Source organism: Sceloporus occidentalis, unplaced genomic scaffold, assembly GCF_023333645.1.
Source record: "Sceloporus occidentalis isolate IW3139 unplaced genomic scaffold, rSceOcc1.0.p SCAF_120, whole genome shotgun sequence".
Classification (NCBI taxonomy): Eukaryota; Metazoa; Chordata; class Lepidosauria; order Squamata; family Phrynosomatidae; genus Sceloporus; species Sceloporus occidentalis.
The window spans coordinates 2,498,259-2,522,425 of record NW_028317100.1 but is presented as its reverse complement, the minus strand read 5'-3'; the positions used below and the strand labels follow the sequence as shown (position 1 = coordinate 2,522,425).

At 40.2% G+C, this 24,167-nt stretch overlaps 1 protein-coding gene across 1 annotated transcript in view; it reads left to right on the top strand.

Moving 5' to 3' along the window:
• The window catches only part of LOC149282274 (huntingtin-like), an 81,314-nt gene that overhangs the window by 7,688 nt on the left and 49,459 nt on the right, over positions 1 to 24,167 (top strand). The window contains exons 3-23 of the mRNA XM_089498454.1: positions 2,455 to 2,575; positions 2,976 to 3,035; positions 3,830 to 3,909; positions 4,365 to 4,503; positions 5,309 to 5,450; positions 6,806 to 6,984; positions 7,527 to 7,731; positions 9,058 to 9,105; positions 11,110 to 11,190; positions 11,643 to 12,001; positions 13,992 to 14,115; positions 15,033 to 15,151; positions 15,382 to 15,493; positions 16,074 to 16,211; positions 16,449 to 16,607; positions 17,757 to 17,854; positions 17,961 to 18,100; positions 18,211 to 18,274; positions 19,118 to 19,218; positions 20,576 to 20,722; positions 23,109 to 23,229. Coding sequence (XP_089354580.1) covers positions 2,455 to 2,575; positions 2,976 to 3,035; positions 3,830 to 3,909; positions 4,365 to 4,503; positions 5,309 to 5,450; positions 6,806 to 6,984; positions 7,527 to 7,731; positions 9,058 to 9,105; positions 11,110 to 11,190; positions 11,643 to 12,001; positions 13,992 to 14,115; positions 15,033 to 15,151; positions 15,382 to 15,493; positions 16,074 to 16,211; positions 16,449 to 16,607; positions 17,757 to 17,854; positions 17,961 to 18,100; positions 18,211 to 18,274; positions 19,118 to 19,218; positions 20,576 to 20,722; positions 23,109 to 23,229 — 2,737 coding nt within the window. The remainder of the gene's footprint in view (positions 1 to 2,454; positions 2,576 to 2,975; positions 3,036 to 3,829; positions 3,910 to 4,364; positions 4,504 to 5,308; positions 5,451 to 6,805; positions 6,985 to 7,526; positions 7,732 to 9,057; positions 9,106 to 11,109; positions 11,191 to 11,642; positions 12,002 to 13,991; positions 14,116 to 15,032; positions 15,152 to 15,381; positions 15,494 to 16,073; positions 16,212 to 16,448; positions 16,608 to 17,756; positions 17,855 to 17,960; positions 18,101 to 18,210; positions 18,275 to 19,117; positions 19,219 to 20,575; positions 20,723 to 23,108; positions 23,230 to 24,167) is intronic.

Here is a 24,167-nt window from a genome sequence, read left to right as displayed (position 1 = left end):
TATGATGCAGCTAGTGCGGATTACACAAGGAGATATGCTCCTAAAAGCCTCTATATACTAAATGAATGCTCTACAAATTGGCTTCTTGAAAACCTCCTGATTTTGGGAGAATGTCAAGAACGTGGAAGGAGACAATAGGCAATATTAACTTGATATTTGCATTGATTTAGCTGGTGTATGATTGGATGCGTAGATATTTAGATAATGCTATTTGTATACCTAAGTGGAGGGCGCATAAATTGAATATTTAACCCCTTAATGACAATTGCCGGTTCTGGCATGTCACGGAAAAACAAGTCGTTTACGACAATTGACGTGCCAGGACCGGCATGTCTTTAAACGGGTGCAGAAAGCAATCTACGTTCGCTTTCTGCACCCAAACAGCGTTGCCACGATCGGCACCAGGGGCCATGTCTGGCCCCTCCCCGGACGCCCGTTTTAAAAGCGTTTAGGAGGCGATCAACGATCACCTCCTATACTTAAATGGTGTCGCTGGAATGCCTTGATCAGGAGGCATTCAGCGACACCAAATACTTACCCCAGGACGCTCTCCGGAGCGGTCACAGCCGCAGCTGCAAGTAATCTTTGCCATCCGCAAGATGGCAGCGGCCCGGGAAAAAAATAATAAAGATGCAAAAGTTCGCTAGATGGTCTCCAGACCCTATAGAGAACTCTGACTCCACTTGCAGGTTGAATACAGGTACTGCATTCAACCATGCAAGTCAATGGAGCCCAGCTTTCTAATCACAGTGTGATTAGTAAAAATAAATTAAAAAATAAAATTAATAAAAATTAGAAAAAAATAGTTAAAAAAACCCGGTAAAATGTAAAAAAAAATTCCCACTGATGTCACTATCAGGGGAACCTTCAAGTAAAAAAAAAAAAAAAAAGTAAAAAAAAAGCCAAAAAAATTAAAATATATATATAAAAAATAAAATACTGGCATATTAAATGCCCATGGGGTAAATTGAATTGGCCGGGTTCAACAATGTCCCAATTAACACCGGGGGAAGGATGGCCACACATCTAATTTCCAATTAGAAAAATGCACACGTACCAAATGTGGCCTTTTAGTTCCCCCCAAAAATGACAAACCCATGCATGTGGGGTATCACTGTACTCAGGAGATGTTGCTGAACACATATTGGGGTGTCGTGTGACAGCGGCATATACCAGGAGCTGTAAATTCATACATAAAGTAGGTGTGTGGGGGGAAAAATACACATGATAAATACTACTGCAAACTTTGAAAAAATGCTGGTGGTAAAATGTGTGCATGCAAAGAGTTAAAATACCAGCATTTAAAATACCCTGGGGTGTCTAGTTTTCAAAAATATATGGCTTTATTGGGCACACTGAAATGGCCCGGCTGAAAGATGTACCAAATAGGGCATGGGCAGTGGATCCCCAAATGCCAAAGTTCAACATTGAAAAATGCGCATGCCCCAAATGTGGCCCTTTAGCCCCCAAACAGCCAGGCAAAATCATTAATGTGAGGTATCGCTGTACTCAGGAGATGTTGCTGAACACATATTGGGGTGTTTTGTGATAGTGACATATACCAGAACCTGTTTATTCATACCTGAAGTAAAATGTGTGTGAAAAAACAAATGCAAAAAAAATGACTACCACAAAGTTTGACAAAGACTGGTGGTAGATATGATGCATGGAAAGAGTTAAAATACTAGCATCTGAAATACCCTGGGGTGTCTAGTTTTTAAAAATATATGATTTGATGGGGTAAATTGCATTGGCCGGCTTCAAAGATACCCGAAATGGCACATGGGGGGAAGAATTACCAGATTTGGAAAAAATGGCTTTGAAATAGCAAAACGCTACCTGTACTTAATGCTCCATAACGTGCAGAAAAAAGCAAAAAAACATAAAAACATTGGGTATTTCTAAACTCAGGACAAATAGTAGAATCTATTTAGCAGGTTTTTTCATTACCTTTTATAGATGAGTAAAAGATTTTTCAACTAAAAGTTAGAAAGTCATTTTTTTCTAAATTTTTAATAGTAAATAATATGATACAATCAAAACAATGTCATGTAAAGAAAGCCCTTGTCCTGAAAAAAACAATATATAACTTGTGTGGGTTCAGTAAACGGGAAAGAAGAAAATTACAGCTAAACACGAGCAGCGCAGAAATGTTAAAACGGCCATTGTCACGAAGGGTACAAAAAGTAAAATCAGCCATTGTCACAAAGGGAACGTCTATTTCACAGGAGGAGACATGCTAGGACAAGAGGTTGTAGTCCTATTGTAGAAGATGGGGAGAGGGTAGTTTATTGGAACAGCCTCTCAGCTGACATGGTAGCGTTTTATATAGTGAGGTAATTGAACTATGTATTGGATAGACGCGTACCCGTATACAAATGTATAGACTAGACGGTGGATCTCATCTGATTTTAAGTTCTGCTTTACTATTTATCTTGATTTTGCATGTTTCAGAAATTCCCCCGAGTTCCAGAAACTGCTGGGCATAGCCATGGAGCTCTTTCTGCTGTGCAGCGATGATGCCGAGTCAGACGTTCGAATGGTCGCTGATGAATGTTTGAATAAAGTCGTAAAAGTAGGTGCCGTTTGATCTGTGTTATACATAGTGCAGGCATGGTCCTGGCTGTCTTGGCAGTGGTGTAGTGGAAACGCCATAATGCGCACCCTGCCTTGGGAAATGCAGTAATAACACATCGTTATTATTCTAAGTTATTGTTTTATGTAGCACCATCATATTCTGCAGTGCTGAACAATAGAATGACACAGTTCTCCTACAGGAAATCTCATACTGTGTACATTACTTGCACATCTTTTTTACCCAATTCTCAATTTGTGTCTAGGAGCGGCATGTTTATTTTAATTATTGCTTTTATTGGATCATTATTAATCTGAATACTTGCAGTCCCTTGCTTGTCTGGTGAGTTTTGCTTGTGTGGGGAATCTACTTACTGTTCTGTGCTATTCTCTTGTTGTAGGCTTTAATGGACTCCAATCTTCCAAGGCTTCAACTAGAACTCTATAAAGAAATCAAAAAGGTGAGACTAAGGTGTAATTTCCTAGGCGTGCTGTTTTCAAACTCTTCGTGTTGTAAACACGGCAAAATATTTTTTTTATATTAAAAAATATTTTTAATAGTTTACTGTCACTGGCGACGCCACGTTAAAATATTTTAACATGCACCCTCCGAGAAATGACAAACCGGTAGAAGCTGCTGCTCCTCGTCCATGTTCTGAATATTGCTATTGATTGGCAGCTTCAAGCCGCACCAGGATTGCATTCCTGTTGAAACAAATGTAATTGCTTTCCTCGCAGGCGCTTGCATCAAGCCTCCTCCTCGAACCTGACAGAGGAGAGATCGATCTGTCAAGAGAAATACTGAATAACAGAATAGTAGCTCCTTTATCCTTAAAAGGTGGACATTGAAGACGTGTACTGTTACATGCTTCGTCTCTGTCCTGATGTTGATTGTTGTGGATTGTCTTCTAGCGGGAGAATACAGGAGAATAAATCGATTAGAACGCTGACCCTGCTGCAGACCGCCACTTATCTCTGCAATACTCGTGTTTATTTTCTAGCATTATCTGAGTAGACAGCCTTTTTATTGATAGATTTTTATGACCAGTCACAGGGAAAGGTTTACTAATAAACACACTTATATACTGGAAGCGTATTCTACGCTGCAACGACTTGGCTTACCGTTACTATTGCAGATCACCAGTTTTGTATGCTTTTTGGAGGGTTAATTTACCATGCATTTATAAAGGATATAAGTATTACTTTGTTGAGCTGGGTGTATGCTGCTGAGGATTCCCTTATGCTTTATGTGTAGAATGGCGCGGCGAGGAGTCTGAGAGCGGCCCTCTGGAGATTTGCTGAGCTTGCGCATCTTGTACGGCCCCAGAAGTGCAGGTATGCCCGTTTCCTGATATATTGCACACTATCTATAATGGTGTTTATTTACGTGAAAATAACACACATGCATCTGGAAAAATGACATATTTTCTTAATAAATTAGTTATTTGTGCAAACAAGGTTATGAGGAAGTTTCAGAGCGTACGTAGCTTGTCTTACATTTTCACTAAAAACATATTTTTATGTTTGGGTTGAGACCTGCTGATTTCTAGATTGCAAATGGCTGCAACCGGCAGAAATTCTTAGAAATGCTCCCAAGGACGCATTTCTTGATTGCTGTTCTATGTTCCAAACAAATTTTCCTTTGTAAAGAACCTATTATATGCAAATGGTTTTCTACGCAGTGTAAAGCAGCAAACGGGTGCTTTCATAGGGCTGCAAAAATCAAGGTGTGAATCATAACTCCTTGCTTTCCGTGTATTGATTATCTGTTTCTTCCTCTTTATGCCTAGGCCTTACCTGGTAAATCTGCTTCCCTGCCTGACCAGGATCAGTAAACGCCATGAAGAGTCTGTGCAAGAGACGCTTGCTGCTGCTGTTCCAAAAATTATGGCTGCCTTTGGTAACTTTGCGAATGACAATGAAATTAAGGTACGGTCACCTTCTTTGTTAAAGTCTAACTCTGTTTGACTTTAGTAGCTTTTAAGTTCCAGACACGATAATGGAATACCCACAGCAATAATGATTTTAAATGACGGTTATTACGCCCCTGAGACATTCAGATCAAGTTAGACATAAGCCACGGAGAAATGTGAAATGTGTCCTTTCCTCTTATATGCGCTTATGTAATTAAAGGGATGGAACTAAACAATCATTTGCCCAAGATGAACTTCTATAGGTTCTTCTATAATCTCTACCCAATGTGAGCACCTTATTGAGTCAGGGGTAGTCATCAGAAGAACCATATACTTGATCAAGAAGTACAATTGGCATTAAAACCAAAAGTTTTAAAAGTGAAGTGAGGGAATGTTAAAAGAAAGATAAAGAAAATATTAACAGACTCCGTCTTATAGTGTTAAATCACAAATTACAGGAACTAAGTACATAATGGGTATGAGTTACATGGCATTTCATACGGTATACTGCATAAAAAGAAAGCAATCTATCAAAGAATATAAAGTCATGCGCATGTTATGGCTGCTGTGTTTTTTATTGTCTTCTGTCTCATCAGCGTGTTTTTCAAAGGACAGCCCTCCAATTGTTGTAGCTTTTTGTATTAAAATAATAATAATAATTCAGAAGTTCCTGTAGCCTTTTTTTTCCCCCCTTGTGGCTACAAATATAAAAGTGTGGAATTTCTCATTAATAAGTTTACTAGCTGAAATTTCCGAGCTCGGGTTGTGTAATGTTTGCGTTAACAAGTAACTGACGGTTTGTAATTTGGTTTTCCGAACAGGTCCTGCTAAAAGCGTTTATCTCAAACCTGAAATCCGCTTCCCCCACGATCCGTCGGACTGCAGCTGGTTCTGCGGTGAGCGTCTGTCAGCACTCGCGAAGAACACAGTATTTCTACACGTGGCTTCTCAATGTTCTCTTAGGTATTCATATCTTTGTGTCTGTTTTTTTTTTTTCCCCTTAAATTATGAGATTATTCCACGTGTAAGATTAGGAGTTATAATTAAAACCATTGAGATTACTTTATTACCCAGGTGGGTAGATCTGGGGGCTTGGTTAGTACAGACAATAATGGCAACCAAGAATGTAGACTTAGTGGCTGTTACTGAGACATGATGTAATGAGAAAAATGACTGGGACACTTGTTATATAGTAAAGACAAAAAAGGGGGCGAGGGGACCCTATATGTGAACGATAAAATCAAATCTAATCTAACACAGGTTGGTGAGTAGGGTCGTTTTGGGTTAGGTTAGAATTTGTTAATCGTACAATAACTTGTGTAGGTGTGATTTATAGACCCCCTGGGTCAGTGGAAGAGCTAAATGATCTACTGACTGAGAAAATATCTGAAATGGCTTTGGAGGGGGGAGTAAATATTCTAAACTCCATACTGGGATTATCTTTAAAAGATGCAGGTGAAGAGTCGCCTCGTACGGAGGTCATATTAGATTTAGTGTCCAGAAATTGAGATTTTTTTAATCAGATATTACTGTAGGTGAAAGTTGGGGATCCCTCAGTCCCACCGCACAGAATCAAAAGTTTTAGATTTTAGAAAAAATAGTTTTTTGAAATGAAATATGTGTAAAGGAGTCATTATCAGACTGGGGCCATTTAAATGGAGTCCAGAAGAAATGGGGTTATTTATTTAAAATTATTGAGGGCAACAGAAAATTTTATTAGGCTGGTCAGTAAGAGCAAATAATTGAAGAAACCGCTGCGGTACTCCGCAGAAGTGGCCAGAATAGTAAAACACCCCAAAAAGTTAACAGCAATTTATAAAAAATAGACAGATATATAAAATTAGGCAGAAAGAAGCACACTCAGAAGAGAAGATACCCAGTCCATTAAAGTGTTTTAATTTTTATTTTTTTTTGATACATTAATGAGACAAGGAAAGTAAAACAAGGATTAGTTAGAACAAAAGATGGCTTTCAGAAAACACACAGGTTTATTTTGGGAAAATCATGCCAAACTAATCATAATTGATTTTTTTTTGATTAACTAAAATAATAGATTATTAAACATTAGAAAAACTACCACAACAAGAGGACTTAGTCTTAAATTAGAGGGCCATAGGTTTCAAAGTAATATCAGGAAATATTAGTTTATTGAGAGGGTAGTGGATGCATGTAATAGCCGTCCAGCTGCGATGTTAGATGTTAATACATTGGAGGAGTTTAAGCATGCATGTTAATGCAGGCGTATTACTGTAAGATGTTAATGTGTGTGTCTGTTACAGTGCGGTGTTTAGTGTATTTTTATTTTTTATTTTTTTTAGGACTTCTTGTTCCAGTAGAGGATGAACGCCCTACTCTGGTAATACTGGGAGTATTATTAACACTACGTTACCTGATCCCACTGCTACAGCAACAGGTGAAAGATACAAGTCTGAAAGGAAGCTTCGGCATGACCAGAAAAGAGGCAGAAATTTCCCCTTCTGTTGAGCAGCTAATACAGGTAAAAAGAAGGAAAAGTTATTTAACCTGATGCTCCTGTGATAAAGGATTTGTAACTTCCAGGTAACTCATATAGTGGCTTAAAGTAATAATTTAGAACAGTCTACTGACATCTTTGTCTCTCTGTCATTGTATGTAGCGCAGAAGAAAATATAAATGTTCATTAGTTTTTCCTACGTAATAGATTGGCTTCACAAACAACTGAAAATGTAGTCCAAGGCGATCACAGAACATTGTATAGGCTGTCGGTTTTTGGTGTATCTGTTCCGAGAAGCCAAGAAGTGTTCCATTGACCATGGGGTAGTTTGCCTGTAAAGCCGAGTAACGTAAAAGAAGTGAACGTCTGTGATTAAATACGAATCTTATTTCTAAAGACGTCCAGCGCCTTTATTAACGATTTACGCGCGCCTTGATTGAAATAGGCTTATAGGGCCGTTAAGCAGCAACACACTTGAGATCTGATATGTTTAGTTCGGCCCCTGGCCCAAACGAGATGCTGTCCTTTGACATACGGTAATGTTTCCCCTGTGCTGTTGCATTCAGATTTACGAGCTGACGTTGCATTACACGCAACACCGGGATCATAATGTAGTGACCGGCGCGTTGGAGCTGCTGCAGCAGATGCTTCGGACTCCTCCGATTGAGCTTCTTCATGTGCTGACCACGTCCGGCGGGATCGAGCAGGTCGCTGTCGGCAGGGACGAGCTGCAGAGCCGAAGCCGCAGTGGAAGCATTGTAGAGCTGATCGGTGAGTTGGCGCTTACCGTTTTATTTATGTGGGAGAGAGCCTTCGGGTTGCCGCACCTCAGCATCTTGACTCTGTGCTGGGGCTCTTTTGAGTATTATTATGCAGATGCTGGGACTCTTGAGCATTATTATACAGATGCTGGGACTCTTGAGCATTATTATACAGATGCTGGGGTTCTTTTGAGCATTATTATATGGATGCTGGGGCTGAGCATTTTACAGACTCATTAGCTGTGAGAAAATGCTGTATTATCACAAGTTTTGTGCCCTTTCTTGTGGCCGTTGTATGGACTACGTCTGCCGTAGCTGAGAGGTGATTTGCAGCTCGCATGTCGGCAACTACTTGTGGCTTGTTCCTTCCTACATTAGTGTCATTCCAAGAACATCACTTTTATCCACTAGGCAGTAAATTGCTGGACGCTTATGATGAGATGAAAATGTTCAGGTCACTGCATTAATTATATAGCACAGAATTTTGGATCTGACTGTGGGTCAGGACTCAAACTCTGCCAGAACTCTGCACCGTAAAGTGGTGTTATAAAATAATAAGGATCCATATTCCTGATTGTTCAGACGCTGTAATACCGAGCCAATTGGCTTAATTTCATCCTGGGACAAAAGTTACCCAGCCTTCTAAGAACGCAGCAAGGGTGTGAGAGTTTGAGACAATACTGAACTGAGTCACAAGAAAAACTTTTGGAAATCTGGAATGTAGGACATACTTGGCTCTTCCATTAGAATATTGAGACTAATGAATAGTCAAAATGTTGCGTGTGACCAGGCGCCTTAACCAGAGACATGTATGAAAAGTGTGAAGGCTAGTAATGCAGATGTAAAGCTGACATGCTGTGAGTGTCAAAGTAATCAGCTGTAGCCAGAAGCCACTTGCGCTTGCCCTCAGGTTACAAATACGCTAGATCTCCTAGGACCTCCTGCCCGCTCTGTGCAATTGCCGAAAAACAAGTAGACCACCTAATAAGTGAGAGCGCAAGCTGTGACCGATGAGGCTGTATTTGTATTACATTTACCTTATACACCTTCACGTTACCTTTTAGATACATTCTCTGTCTCGCTCTGTTTTGTATCCTCCCGTGGACCCCGGTACGAGAAGTAGACTTGCGGAGAATGTGATCTTGTGAAATAATTTATTCACAGGCTCTCGGTCTGCCTGGTTAGACCCCTCTGTATATTAGTGGTCCAGAACATCCCTGTTTTTGGGGGTAGAGGCCAGGGTGTACGCAGGGAAGCCAGAATCCCCCTCTCTCTCTTTGCTTCCCTCTCTTGCTTCGTGTGGTCTCTCTCATCGCTCTTCTCCTGTGCTTTTCAGCTGGTGGAAGCTCTACTTGCAGTCCTGTACTTTCAAGGAAACCAAAAGGTGATTATTAACTCGTCTAACATTACCGCTTCTTTTCTGCTTCGCTTTATTGCTTTTTTTCCCTCTCTAACTTATCTTTTTGACGTTATTACTGCGGGTGAGGCGGTTTTAAAGTGCTGTTTGTGGCTGTTCTGCGTGTGTTTTTCACTGAGTATGAAACCAGATTTTTATAACATGGATGTTTCATGCGTGTTTCTGAAATACATCACATGCTTCTGTTCACTAAATAAACGTATTTACCACGTTAGCTTCATGTTAGTATCCGTATCCACGTGGTTGTTGCTCACCATAAAGTAATCGCTCCCCAGATAGGTCAGTTATTGTTGTCGACTGGTTCAAAAATGATATCACTAAAATATTTTTTAGGCACGGATATTAATTCCCGTTTATCCTTTAATGCGAAATGATCTCCTTGACATATTTTGGGGGAGTGCGGTTATTATCACTAAGTTAAAGGGAAATGGATATAAAAAGAGTTCTGGTTGCACGTTTGTTTCTTGAATTAGTAAGTTTGGGGAAACGTTAGACTTTCGATGGACTAAATGGTATAGTATAGTATATACTATTGTGTGTACACCAAAGATTCGACCCTCATACAAGACAAGCATTGCTTAGGGTTTGTTTTAACCAGAGAAGCGCAAGCCTGCCCTGAAATCTCATTCAGTCGTGGCCGATGTGACGCATAGGCTGCTCAGGACTGGTCGTCTATCCTCTAATGCAGCATCCGCGGCGTTGGGGTTAACTGGCTGTTTGCTGTCTAAATATTTGCCCCATACCGTGGCTCAGTCAGTGGGGAAGATAACGGATCCCTGGTTACTCTGTGTTATGGTGTCACAACTCCAAACGTACTGATAAGATCTGTTAGAAATGTTCGGAACGTTTCCGCGCTTTTATATTAGCGTTGGATACCGTGAAGGCGGGAGGAGTAGTGATTGGTCGTGTTAGTGGGTCATGTCATACTCTTGGTGGGCCTTCATTGACCCATGTGGATGCAGGTTACTGTCTTCTAGGTGATAATGGGGCGCAGATACATATAAGGAAAAAAACAAAAAACCAATGGTGTAAAGTGTAAAACTAATAAAGTATATGAAGTAAATATTGCACTCACAAAAGAAATGGATAATTCAGACCCATCTATGTAGAGTGTAAACTTCTTTAATATTCTTTGTAAATTCTAAAAAGTAAACTTAAAATAGTGTAGTATCCGAGAGGATATAAAAATAGCCGGCAGGAAATACACTCACATTTAATTCGGGCACATAAAGTGCTTGAAGAGTGTCAGTGAAGAGTCCACCGGTTAATGAATGTAGAGTAGTCCACAAGATGTACTTCTAAACGCGTTTTGCCGACTTGGCTTCTTCAGTAGAAGTATAATCTATGAAATACTTTATGTGCCCGAATTAAATGTGAGTGTATTTCCTGCCGGCTATTTTTATATCCTCTCGGATACTACACTATTTTAAGTTTACTTTTTAGAATTTACAAAGAATATTAAAGAAGTTTACACTCTACATAGATGGGTCTGAATTATCCATTTCTTTTGTGAGTGCAATATTTACTTCATATACTTTATTAGTTTTACACTTTACACCATTGGTTTTTTGTTTTTTTCCTTATATGTATCTGCGCCCCATTATTGTTTGGTTCGTTTGAATTCTTACACCCTGAGGAGGAGTGTTCATTTTTTGGGTTGCTGCAGTCTTATCAGGGAAGTATCATATTACCTATTTATTATTATATATACACCTCACGTGATTTTAGGTTTATTCACGTCTTTTATATATACTGTCTTCTAGGTGCCTAGCATTTAGACAGTTGGGGTAATCGGTACGGCAGAGGGGGGGCAGTATTACCAGGGAGATGGCTCAGATGTGCCCCTCTCGTTAAAATTAGCCATCCTGACCCTGAAGTGACTTTTGTATTGAATATTGTCCAAGGAAATTTCCATGATACATTATTGATACATTATGAACTCCTTTCCTTTTATCGTTTGCCCCACATTAGGGAAAATGCACTTGGGAGAAGAGGAGGGACTGGAAGATGACACCGATGCAAAACCAGACGTCACTACAACACCTTTTGCAGGTTAGTGGGGTTGCTGGAACACGCTTACAGAGCGGGAGGTGGCGAGGGGAAAGGGTGTTTATTTGATGTCCTTGTATCTCAGATATAATGTATTATGTCCCCTCGTAAATTCATGTATTGTAAAGATTGGTTTGGTCTTACATTCTGAAAAAAATGGGATATTAAGATCAGAAACCAATGCCTAGAGCTTATTTTAAAGCGTCTGTCCCACTTAAACAATTAATTGTGCTCTCAGCATGTTAAGGTAAATGTTTTACTCTGCAGGCATGCAGAATTCTTGCATGTTAGGATATACCTCGTATTACTTTGGACCTTGGGCTTGTGGGAAAGCTTCATTCTGAGTGCAGATGTGTCCACCCCCGTTTTGCAGTTAGAACGTAGTGTCAGCCGTTTCATAAATTCGCATACAGATGAATGCAAGTTTATTAATCCCAATATTCATTCTTTTGAAGCAGCAGGTAAGAATGACGTGGCATCTGATGGAACCTCGTCGGCGGGCACCCCCGCTCCAGCATCGGGCTCTCTTGATCCTGCGGGTCATGACATCATCACGGAGCAGCCGCGATCCCAGCACACATTGCAGTCGGACTCCGTAGACCTGAGCGCTTCTGATTTGGCCAGCACCATTACAGAAGGAGAAGAGGAGGACATCTTAAGTCGTAGCTCTAGTCAAATCAGCACTGCCCAGTCTGACACGAACATGGATTTGAACGAGGGAACCACCCAGGCTTCCTCGCCGGTCAGCGATAGCTCACAGACCACAACAGAAGGTCCAGACTCTGCTGTGACCCCTTCAGACAGTTCTGAAATTGTAAGTGTGCAGCGGGCAGAGGGGGGATCCCGGTCTTCTACTGAAGGACCCGATATGTCTCAGAGTTCTTCCATGTCGGGCCCGGATCTGGATACATCTACTTTCTCATCTTCCTTTTCCCTCTCAGCCAGTAGCTTTCAAAAGGTCAGCAGTTTGTAAAATCTGCCTGAACGCATGACCTTACCCAAACATCCTTATTTATTTTTATTATATGCCAATGCATGGTGCACCAAAGAGCCCTCATGGGGCGTTACATCGGAGAGTTACTCTCTTACGCTTCGCTTTTCTATACAATTTGGGGTTTATGTAGTTATAGGCTGTAGGTCATTATTTGTTATTGGATTGAAATACTTTTACGTTCAGACATCTGTTCCCAAGATAATCCCAAAGCTGGTTCCTTTTGTGTTTTAAAAAAAAAAAATTAAAAATAAAAAAAAAAATTCCCCCGAATATTAAATTCTCTATAACGTCCAAATAACTGGCTTCCTAGTATTCATGAAAAGTATTAATCAAGCTTATAATTATATAATATTAAAACTGACTTTTAACAGGTGTACAACATGGAAATGATTTTAGTTGAAACATTTGGAATGTATCTATGATTGAGTATTGAAAATAGTCTTTATTCCTGGAGTTTTGCTGCCATGTCTTGTTTAATGCGCATGATTTATTACATTAAAGGGATAGCAAAGCCTCTCGACAGGTGTTAGGAATGAACTCTCCATGTGTAGTGGGAGGAGCTATTTTTTTTTTTCTGGCTACCTGGAAGGTCCAAACCTGTTCGAATTTATTTTACATATTAAGTATGTATATCATGTATGAAGAGTGCAGTTATCACTTTTCCTCAAGTGATTAAAGTAGCCAGTTCAGAGTAGTCGTGTTCCCACCGTAAACTTCAAGTATCTATTCCAAAGGTACAGTATAGCTAATTGCATTATTTTTTATGAATGCACTCGAGGCTTTATTATCCCCACAAACTATGCCGGCTTCTGGCTGCAGTCTTAGCGAGCGCTTTTGAACATACCCAGAAGTGAGTACTTAATATCTCAAAGCCCATGGAGCTATAGTTTGCTGTTCCAAATTACCATTAGGAGGGATGGGAAATTCTACACAGCTTGAGGAACAAAAATCCAGGTCAATTGTCAGAACTTCCAAATTTCCATTCTTTGTCTACATTGGGGAAAACTAGTGTGCGGTTTTGAACATACCCTTCAGATATACGGATGCTATGAAATCCCCCCCCCCCCCCCCCCGTATATAAAAAGTAAATATTCATCCATAGCATCCGTACATCTGAAGGGATGGAGTGCTCTGTGTAAATGGTGCAATGTTTGAAAAGTGTTTCTTTTCATCGTACAACACGTGGAGTGGCCTCATCGGCATATCAATTGTTCAGAGTAACTTTTTAAACTTTGAAAAGTCTCTTTTTAAACATTAACACCACTTGTAAAGCTGAGACACTTTGGGTATGTTTCAAAATGTACCTGTACGCGGTTTTAGTTCTCTGATACATACAACCCGTGGTCTTTGTTAACTTGGAGGGTCTATCAGAGTCTGTCTTTCCCAGATGTTTTCCTTTCACTAGATGGAAAATCACAATCGATGGCGAAGTAGTGTTTTCTTCCTTGTACCTAAGCTGGTCAAGTGTGATTCCTCCTCCTTAAAGCTTTCTGGTGACCTCAGAACAAGTTTTTGAGAGTCCTTCTTTACCATGCAATGCACATGGATACAAAGCAACTCCGGTGCAAATTGTAGCAGTCGTAGTCTAGTGGTTTCCATGGAAACTAGCATCCCTAAACTAATGTGAGATATGTTCCTGGCTTAGCAAGCATTATGAACCATAAACCTTGCAGTATATAATATATTTCATGCCCGTCCAAAACCGTTGAACACAAAATAATTGGTATATTTGTCACATCTCTAGTATACACAGGTTATTTTGAGTAATAAGTTAGTCTTTTCAAGCAATGAGGATTTTGGTCTCTTGCAGGTAATCGATGGAGCTGAGAACCAATACTCGGGAATGCAAATTGGACAACTTCAAGATGAGGAAGATGATGGAACAATACTCCATCAGGAAGATCCTTCTGCGAGTTCTGGGATCACACCCCTTGGTATTTGTACTGCGGTTTCTTTTCGTGGAGAGCGAGCAAACTTATATACTTTGACTTATATTTTAAAGAAATGCCTTGTTTGCATCTGGTGGCCCTTTTCTTACCAGCGGTTTCATGAATATTTGAGAGCTTGCATTTCACAGTCGAGGACCCTTTAAAATCCATGTAATCTGTCTCTGGGTATGTTTATGTTTAGATTCTATAGGAGCAGCCATGTTAAAGGGACAATCCAGTGGCACATGGATGAAGAATGCATGTTTAAGTATTTTAAAATGCATTCTTCAACCATTAACATAAATACGTTTACTGACTTACCTTAAGATCTACGCTGCATCGCTCCCTCTGTGGGCAGCTGAACAGCTCTTCAATGAAAGTAAATGGGAACACTCTCTGTACATGTGTATTGGGGGGGGGGGGGTTGTTAAACACCCCTGGGGCCGGCTGCTGGAGAGTATAGAGCTCATGCATCTCTGCGAGCCGGACATGTGTTCGACCACTCGTCTGTCCCTTATAACTTTCTGTCCTCTGGATCTAATTAATTTCTAATTAGTCTTATCGAGGCTCATTGCAGTGGTGGGGTGGGAAGGCAGATCACGCTGCAAATGGAAATTAGATATTGATTGTTTTTTCCCCCAATATATTCCAGTATCCTCCAGTTAATTCATTAACAGAAATAAATGCCCCCATTACAATTACTCTAAAAAATTGACAGTGTTGTGTTAAGCAGCAGTTAGAGAACAGATACATTTTTATTTAAAATGTATTGCAGATAAACAAGAAAAAAGCTCATTTTATAAAGATAGAATGTTTTGTCGATAAGAGCAGGAGGGTTTATTGTCTCCATTATCCCTGCTGTGCCTTCATTTCCTCGTATCGGTCATCTAATATTCTGGATCTTTCTCCCCCTTTTTAAAAAGGTGTCAATCAAATTCACCTATTAAAAACCATGGGCCACAGCCGCCAGTCTTCTGACAGTAGTGTTGATCGCTTTGTAACAAAAGAGGAGACTGTGGAGCCAGGAGATCTGGAAACTAAGGTAAGAAAAGTGCTTCTTTTATCATCATCTTTCACATACCTTTCAATTTTCAGATTATTTCTCTGACTATGCCTTCCTAGTCCAACCTGGCCCCTTGTGTCTCCTGGGCCCTTCCCCTCCCTACCTCTAGGCACCCCTTTTATTTGGACATCTGAGATTTTTTAATGTGTTTTCTATTGTTTCTGCCTGTTATTATTCAAATGTTACAGGACCAAAATATTTTTGTTTAGCCTTCCAGAATTAAAGGAGACATTGGACACTACACCGACAGAGATGCAGCTCCTCTTATTCATTGTGTACGGCTCTTATCTGCCTCATTCCTCCTGACAGGACAAAGGAATGGTAAGGAGTGTAAATGTAAAGGAATGAGGGGGATAAGCGTACAGAATTGGTGGTTTTATACTGAGTGTTGTTTCCAATGCCGCATACCATCAGTAGTACACAACGTATTTATTTTTTTATTTTCATGCCCAAGGAAACCTTTTTGGTCATTGTTTTTCCTGTATGAGAGTGCAGGCCTTCAGAGCGCATGGTTACTAGTGATTATGGTCTATTCATCAGAGATACAATTCCAAAACTTGTTTCTCCAACAAGGGCTGAGCAGGTCATGTATAATGTTTAATTAAATGAATGAGGATGAATGAATCTTCTAGATTTAACTTTACATTATACAGGGCCAGACAAGCTCTTCCTGCGCAGAACCTCACAGGGCTTGGACCATTGTAATGTATAGTGAGTCAAGGGGTTGAAACCACAATCCTCCTGTCAAGTCTTCTCTTATTACATACACCCCGATGTGGCTTGTATTGTTAAGAATCAATGTTGTGATTGATTTAGAATCCTAGCTTTTGTGTTGTTGTATCCAGACAGCACCTTTTTTTTAAATGGATGACAGTTCTATGTTAAACTTGTGTTGTCGCAGCGTTGGTACCAGACAGAGACGTTCGGGTCAGTGTGAAGGCGCTGGCGCTGAGCTGTGTCACTGCGGCTGTCTCTCTGTATCCAGAAGCTTTCTTCAGCAAATTATACAAGCCGACTACAGAAATCACAGAACCTCAAGGTGACGACGGCCGTTCTCTCTAGTCCTGTGTTATTACACCAACATTTTGTAGTGCTTCCAGCTAACTCTAACTGTCTTTAAATATAAAAGGGGCCGGGGCACGCTCCTCTCATTAGCCTCTTAAAAAACAGTCAGTCTTTTACTCAACCCTTTACCTGTAAACCTTCGATTAAAATAGGGATCTGTTAATAAACGCTTGATCTTTTCACCTGATGTAGTTCTGTTTTTAAATTACAGAAACCCTGTATGTCTCGGACATTGTGAATTATATGAACCATGGAGACCCCCAGGTGCGGGGGGCCACAGCTATCCTGTGTGGGTCCATAGTCTTCTCAATACTCAACAAGTCGCACTATAATGCGGGAACCTGGCTGGCACATATCCGAAGCAGTACAGGTAAAAGGTCCGCCGTGGGCCACTTATGTATGACCTACCTAATCATAAAGGTTTGCAGATTAATGGATGCCGTCAAAGCACAGATGATATATAGTGCTGTGTATGTTACATACTCTATTCACTAAAGCAAGATTTTGCAGGAAAGTTGAACAATTTAGCCCCCTGATAGTGTCCCATATATAGATATAGAGCTTGCTTTGCCCTCTGTAATGCATAAATATGATTTTCAAGAAACCTCACTGATTTAGAGAGATTCCCTGAGTATCGAATATTAATTCACGGTAATATGCATAGCAAATGCACACACAATTTAATCGTATATTAGATTGCAGGTTCCAAATAGGAATACTAGTTTTCATAGATAAATACCAAAATACACGTCTACTGTTTTAACCCCTTCACGACAAAGCCTGGACATGTACGGGCTCAAAATTAATTGTCCTTAATGGCTTTTAGGACATTAAGGTCATTAAGGGGTTAATAAAGTATCAGTTTCTTGTATTTCACACAATTTCTACTAGTGGTATGCAAGATCTCTACCAATGGCGCCCGAGTAGTTAAGGTTTTCCAATCCTCTCAGCAACAACAAAACAGTCTTGGCTTGGAATTGCAACCTTAAATAAGACAAAAACGCATGTACTGGTCTGTTACAATGTTACTAGTAACAAACTATTTAAAAAGAAACCGATAATACTCCAATAATGACCTAAATTTGCAATTCTGCAGATCATCGGTGAGTTTTTTTTTTTTTTTAGTAGATGAAAATGTCTGAACTCTGACAACGAATATCCCACAATTACAGCATTAAGCTTCATGCATTATTGCCATATTTTCAGGTTATAAACTGTTAAATACAATAATAATATCCTTAATATTATAATTAGCAGCTTAATCGTGTGACTTAGCAAATTTCCACAAATGTTCTAAAATTCACCACTAGGAGGAGCTCTGGTCTAAGGAGTGATTTTAGTTATTGACCGATAATGAAACTTTTAACTCAAAAAAAACAAAAACAAACGTAAAACCTAAAACTAACTAGCCTTGAAAATAAATGATCTTAAAATTTTCTCAAATTCCTTTAAATTGGGTATAAACACAACTAAAAACTGTGTGATTATGTGTCTGTATCACGTCATTTTTTTTGGGTAGGAAACTCCTTTTCTGTGGAAGACTGCGTACCTTTTTTGCAGAAATCTCTGAAAGATGAATCTTCTGTTACCTGCAAGCTAGCGTGTGTGGCTGTCAGAGTGAGTAATACCGAAGGCCTGAATTATTTGAACGAAAAACGCCGATTTTAAACATTGTTAATATTGTGCAGAGGTGTTTCACCCGTGTCTCCTGTGTGCTTTCCAGATCTGCATCTCCAGCTTGTGCTGTAGCGCATACAGTGAGTTTGGATTACAGCTCTTGATTGATCTCCTCACCCTGAAGAACAGCTCTTACTGGCTTGTAAGAACCGAGCTTCTGGAAACTCTTGCCGAAATTGATTTCCGGTAAATGTAATCTTTATTTTGTAAAGAATATAACGTTTTGCCCGAATGAGAGATTTTACCTGAGCCATGATCTTTTCTTCATTTTTTTTTTTTTTTTTTTTTTTTTACAGATTAGTTAGTTTCTTAGAAGAGCGAGCCGAGAGTTTACACAGAGGTGTCCATCATTACACCGGGGTAAGAAGTCTTACAGGAGAAAAGGAGCTAAGAAAAGTACCGAATATAGAAAAGCTGCTAACAACCCCAATGAGCTCTTCCCATTAAAAAAAATAAGATAAACACTTCTTTTAATATAAATATTTATATAAATATATATATATATAATTCCTTTTTTATGGAATTTATTTATTTTTATTAAGCGTTTATTAAATGCATTGCTTTTATATTCCAACTGCATAGTAGTTTTAACAGCACTCACCCCAAACACCTATGTAAGTCTCGCGTTATCAGTGTATTTATATATTTTATTGCTTTTGGGCATTCCACTTCTTTACATTTTGGAAGGTAAACTGGAAAATCCTGATGCCCCCACAAAACATTTTCTTTTTTACGTTAGATCAACGCTTATTTAACACATTTCTTTAGCGCTATTACGATGAAAGAAAAGCACAAAATGATTTTGGTATCGAGTCGGACACGCGCCATCCATTTATATAGTAAAGTAGCAAATTTTTTAAAGAACAAGCCGTTGTTTTAATAACATTTAATTAACCCCCATTAAACCAGAGGCAGCAATTCCAAAAGTTCTTCTAACTGTAGTGTGATGGGTGGGTGACTAAAATGTTACAGATCTCCCGGGTTGTGCGATGCACATCTTTGCCCTTTCCATTCCCATCATGTGGCTATTTTCCTTTTTTAAGACCCCCTCACTTTTTTTTTTATTTTTGTTGGAACGGAAAGAATAGAGCATTTTAATCAAACATATTGTTGCAGGTGAAACAAATACTATTATCTATTTGTCTTTTCTCCCATTTTCGGAGACTTAAATGTAACGTTTTTTTTTATTGTTTAATTTTCTAGCTGTTACATCTTCAGGATCGAGTTCTCCATAATGTGATTATCAGCCTTTTGGGTGACGAGGATGCCCGGGTGAGGCACGTTGCAGCCGCTGCTCTAGCAAGGTACGTGTCGCCCTCCGTCCTCGGCGGCGCGGCTGCCAGCATTCATTGATAAGAGACATCTGTACGCTGTTGGCGGCTTAGTCTGTCTATTCAGTCCTCTTAATATTTTCTATGCCCCTCATAAAACGAATAAACACGATTATCCCGGTTCTATGTCCTTCGAATTAACCCATGAAGGTTTTGGCGTAGAGCATGGTGAAGTGACAGCCCTTTAAAATCACAGAAGATGGATAAATAACATTAGTTAACACATCGTTTGCTATTTTTTTTTTCTTCTCACAATGCAGTTTTGCCTTATTTCCTTTTCGTGCTCAGCTTGCTTCTAGGTAATCTCGAGACTCATGCATTTATATTAAAAATTATACTAATCGGAGACAAATCCTTATAAAATTAACTGTCCATATACTTTAACTGGAACAGATAAAAATCAACATTAAACAAAGTGTATTTATAGATGGGGGAAATGTTTTAAGAGCACCAGTAAAGCAAAGATTGACCCCGGTGCTGTTTAATCTAAATGTCCTTTGTTTACGCATGTACGCTGCGTGTGTATTTGTTTAGACGCTGTCCGCGTGGGCCTGTGGATTGTGTGCACTTGTACACGTGACCACAGTGCCTCTATATCAACCACATATATGTATTGCATGCGCAGCTTCGGATTTGTGATCTTCCAATACATCCGTTGTGCGTGGATACGCTGGCAACCCGTTCCTAGAAAATGTAGCGTGGAGGTAAAATGTCTTTTCACAACATGATGTCGGCCTTGGCATACGACAAAAACACTTGGTTTAGGAAATATGTTCCAATAAGACACAACACGTTTTATCAATGTAAGAAAAGTCGACTAGGCTTTTGCCTACTGGGTTGGCAGAATTTCAACATTTGTGGCTGCTAATTGAAGAGTCACCAGGGAGAAATTGTTCATTGACTCAATTCTTTCTGGTACCCTTGGTGTTTGTTTTAGTAAAACAGGTTAGTATGCATTGGTCATGTTGCCTTTTAAATATGCTATGTCGTTATGAGTTCCTGGGTTCCCGTAGCTGTAATTGCCCCCTGGGCTAAATGTTCCCAGCCCTTCTTGACGTACCTGGGATAAATGTAGCACCTTCGGAGCCTGCATGTATGTGTTCAGTTCTCTGGCCTAATATCAGGAGGCAGCTTCCGGCAAACTGAATCATCAGCGCTTCTCTTCACCCATCTCGGAAGAGAAATGGTCACTGGCCCTTTAACTGAACCTGTTTTAGTCTGTTTTATCTCTGCTTGCTGATGTTTAGCAATCTTTGTTACTTCCGGATCTCCTGGTGTCCATAGAACACGCGCCATATCTCAGTGACATTTTATTTGGTTTTGTTTTCAGATTGCTACCCAAGTTGTTCTATAGTTGTGACCAAGGACAGGCGGACCCCGTTGTAGCTGCAGCAAGAGACCAAAGTGGCGTTTACCTGAAAGTCCTCATGCACGAGACGCAGCCTCCGTCGCACTTTGCCGTCAGTACGATAACCAGGTGAGGGAGCTCTTAACCTGCCTTTCGTTTTAGAACAGGTCCATTCAGGCAGTCTCCTTCAAATATGGGAAAAGGGCAAATCAGCACCATATTGCTATTAAATAAAATGTTCCTCTGGTGTCCAAGAAGCTTAACCAAAAGCTTGTAGTGTTTATAACAAAGGACAGGTATGGTCTGAAAAAATGCTAGCACAACACTAAGCAGATTCATCAATTATCTAATAGAAACAGTCAGGGGCGGGCTGGGCCGGGGGGCAATTGCCCCCCAGGCCGCCCTGAATCCGGGCCGGTGGGCCGGCCGGATGGCCGGCAGACGGATATTCAACGCAGCCGCTTAGTTTGCGGCCGGATTGAATGCGCCCGTCGTGCCGGTAGCGTACCTGGCGGGGGGCGGCCCGCCCCAGCTGCCGCTCATCTGAGGGGTGTCGGCGCGGCAACTGTGGCTGTGCGCCGGGATTTGAAGCCACGCCCACCATCTTCCTTACCGGAAGGACAGGACACAGAAGAAAGGAAGAACGAAGAGGAGGAGGAAAAGTGACAGTGACAGAAGAAAGGTAGGACAAGATTCAGGGAGAGTGGATAGTGTGTGAGAGTGATGGGTGTTATGCTGAATGTTTGTGAATGAGGGTTTCAGATAGCATGGATGTGTAAGTGGTGGGTGGTAGCATGGCATAAGGAGGCTGTAATCACATTCCTTTCATGCCCAGATTCCAGCATATACTGGCTGCCTAGGCATGATAGGAGTGTGATTGCTGTTATCAATTATTTTTTTTGGTCCAACTTTAGTGTGTTAACACTTTTATTGGACAGAATAATTATATATATATATATATATATATATATTGCAAACAGCAATCACACTCCTATCATCCTAAGTCAGCCAGCAAATGCTAGAACCTGGGCATGATAGGATTGTGATTGCTGTTAATTATATATATATATAATGTTGTTGTTTTTTTTTTTTTAAATCTAATTTTGGTGAGTTACTTTTAATAAAGTATTTTAAAGTTTTTTGGTTTTGGCCAATTCAGTGAATGCTGAATTTTCAGCTTAGGTCCAGAATTTTCATTTCGGTGCATCCCTACTATATACTAAGCCAGTCACTGGCGTGGTAGGCCTACACCACATCAATATTTGGCTTAGTATATAGTGATAGGGGTTGTACTGCAGTATTGTCAGTGTCTGGCTCAATGTATAGTGATAGGCACGCATTGACGTCAATGTGTGCCTCAGTATATAATAGTTATGCTGTACCCGTGTCAATGTTTGCCTAACCATAGAAACTATGCAGCTTTAAAGTGTGTGTGGGGGGGTGCCACATAGAGTATATGCCACAGGTGCCAAATACTCTCGGTACGCCCCTGCATCATGCGGCAGTCAGACCCAATGGCCATGCCTCAGCTCCTCTTCCCACGTCTTAAAAGGGGTGGGAGGAAGAGCTGAGGCACGGCCATTGGGCGGTGCGGTGCGTGCACGCCGGCCGCTTTGATTTCATTAAGCGCCGGTGGAGTGACTGCCGCACGACAGCCGATTTCAATATTGCTCGCAGCCGCTTTGGTGGCGCAAGGGGCCAGTTGACTAGACTTGCCCCCCAGGCCTTGGGCTGCCAGCCCTCCCCTGGAAACAGTTTAATTTGTATCAGGGAGGCTTGGGTTTATTAATTTTATATAATGGTATAATAAACAGGCCTGTGTCAAAAAAAATAAAAAATTATATTTATATAATTATCTTGTGTTTGTATAAATACATTTGTTTATTACAAAATTATGCATACAAAAAATATAACTTTACACTGAAAGCTACACAGAATTGCACTCATTTTGGTGATATTTTGCATATTTAAGCTCTAGCGGTGATCAAACTAATTATACTCTTTCAGAGTTCCTTATTGGGATGCAAATTTTCACCCCACCCACTGCGTCCCCACTTTCATTATGGACATTTCTAATATAATTATGCAGAATTGAATAAAGAGAAATTTAATTTAAGAGACCGTGCTGGAGAAGACTGGATATTGGATTGTATACTACTGCGTGAAATAACCAAGTAACCGAGGAAACTGATTACCTTTTATTACATAGTGGGGGACTCCGAAAGCACGCGTTCAGCTCCGAGACCCCACTGGGTAATGGTCAGATTGTTGGGACATTTGCAGATGGTTGCATGAATTTTAACTCTATCAATGCGTTCTGCAGTTAAAGCACCTTGATTTTGGTAACCCTATAATCCCTGGTTATTGAAGGCGTATGGGTCAAGCAGCACACATAACACGGTTGTTTTGTATTATAAGGTATGCAGAAAAGTTTTTGGTAGGAATCTGAGGTTGTTCAGTAATGTATCGCAGGTGCATATTCTCTACAAGTTTTTTGTTTCCTAACCACCTCCAGGATCTACAAAGGGTACAGTATTCTGCAAAATCCAACAGACGTTAGCATGGAAAATAACCTGTCCAAGGTTATCACTGCGGTTTCTCACGCGCTGACCACGTCGACCACACGCGCTCTTACGGTAACTTTGATTATCTGATTGCTGGGTTGCATATACCAACCGCACGACGACTCTAACTCTCCATTCTACTTTAGGGTAACTGAATATTGTTAATCGGGTTTCCTGCTAGGCAGCTAAATGTATCAAAAAAGCAAGTCAACATTTCTTAATCTTCAGAGATCCCTTCTGTTCTAGACATGGTTCACATCAGACAATGCTTCTTTTGAATAGAAAATGCAATCTTTAATAAATAAATAAATAAATATATATATATATATATATATATATATATATATAATATGGTAGGGCAACTCTGACCAACACCTCCAATCTCGTCTCGTTGATTGGACTTCAGATTAGCTGTAGGAAGTCATTAACCTAGGGGTTTCCATACTTTCTCCATGCTGCCCTGTAAATGTTTTACATGGGGTGTTCAGTAGAGCCTTGAAGCAGACTGTTTGTCTAGTTCTGTGATCAGGTAAATTTAATATATGCAGAAATCCAGGTAATAGCAAAGGGTTCACCTTTTCCCACAACTAGTATATATTATATTGTCCTTCTTACAACAGAATACGCAGCTCTGAAGGCTCTGTTCTTGCTCAGCCATGCCTTGTGTTCGTATTAACTTGTGATAATGATCAGACACCGCCAGGAATACATAGACGCATGTAATTTGGTTTTCTTGATTCTTTTCTTGTTTAGACGTTCAATATTTAACTGCAATTTCAAGGACTTTAGAATAGCTTTTCCTGGGCGGCAAAGGGTTAAATCATAAATATCCCAACTCTTGTGAAGTGCTGTAGAAGCAGTCGTTTACGCTCGGGATTCAATAGGTTTTTCCACGGCAGATCAATAAGAGAGGCTAATATTGATCTAAGGGAACATTGTATCAGATGAGATGCTGTGCTTCTTAAAGCCAAGATGGATTTCCACATTATAGGTCAAATCCATGTCCGGAA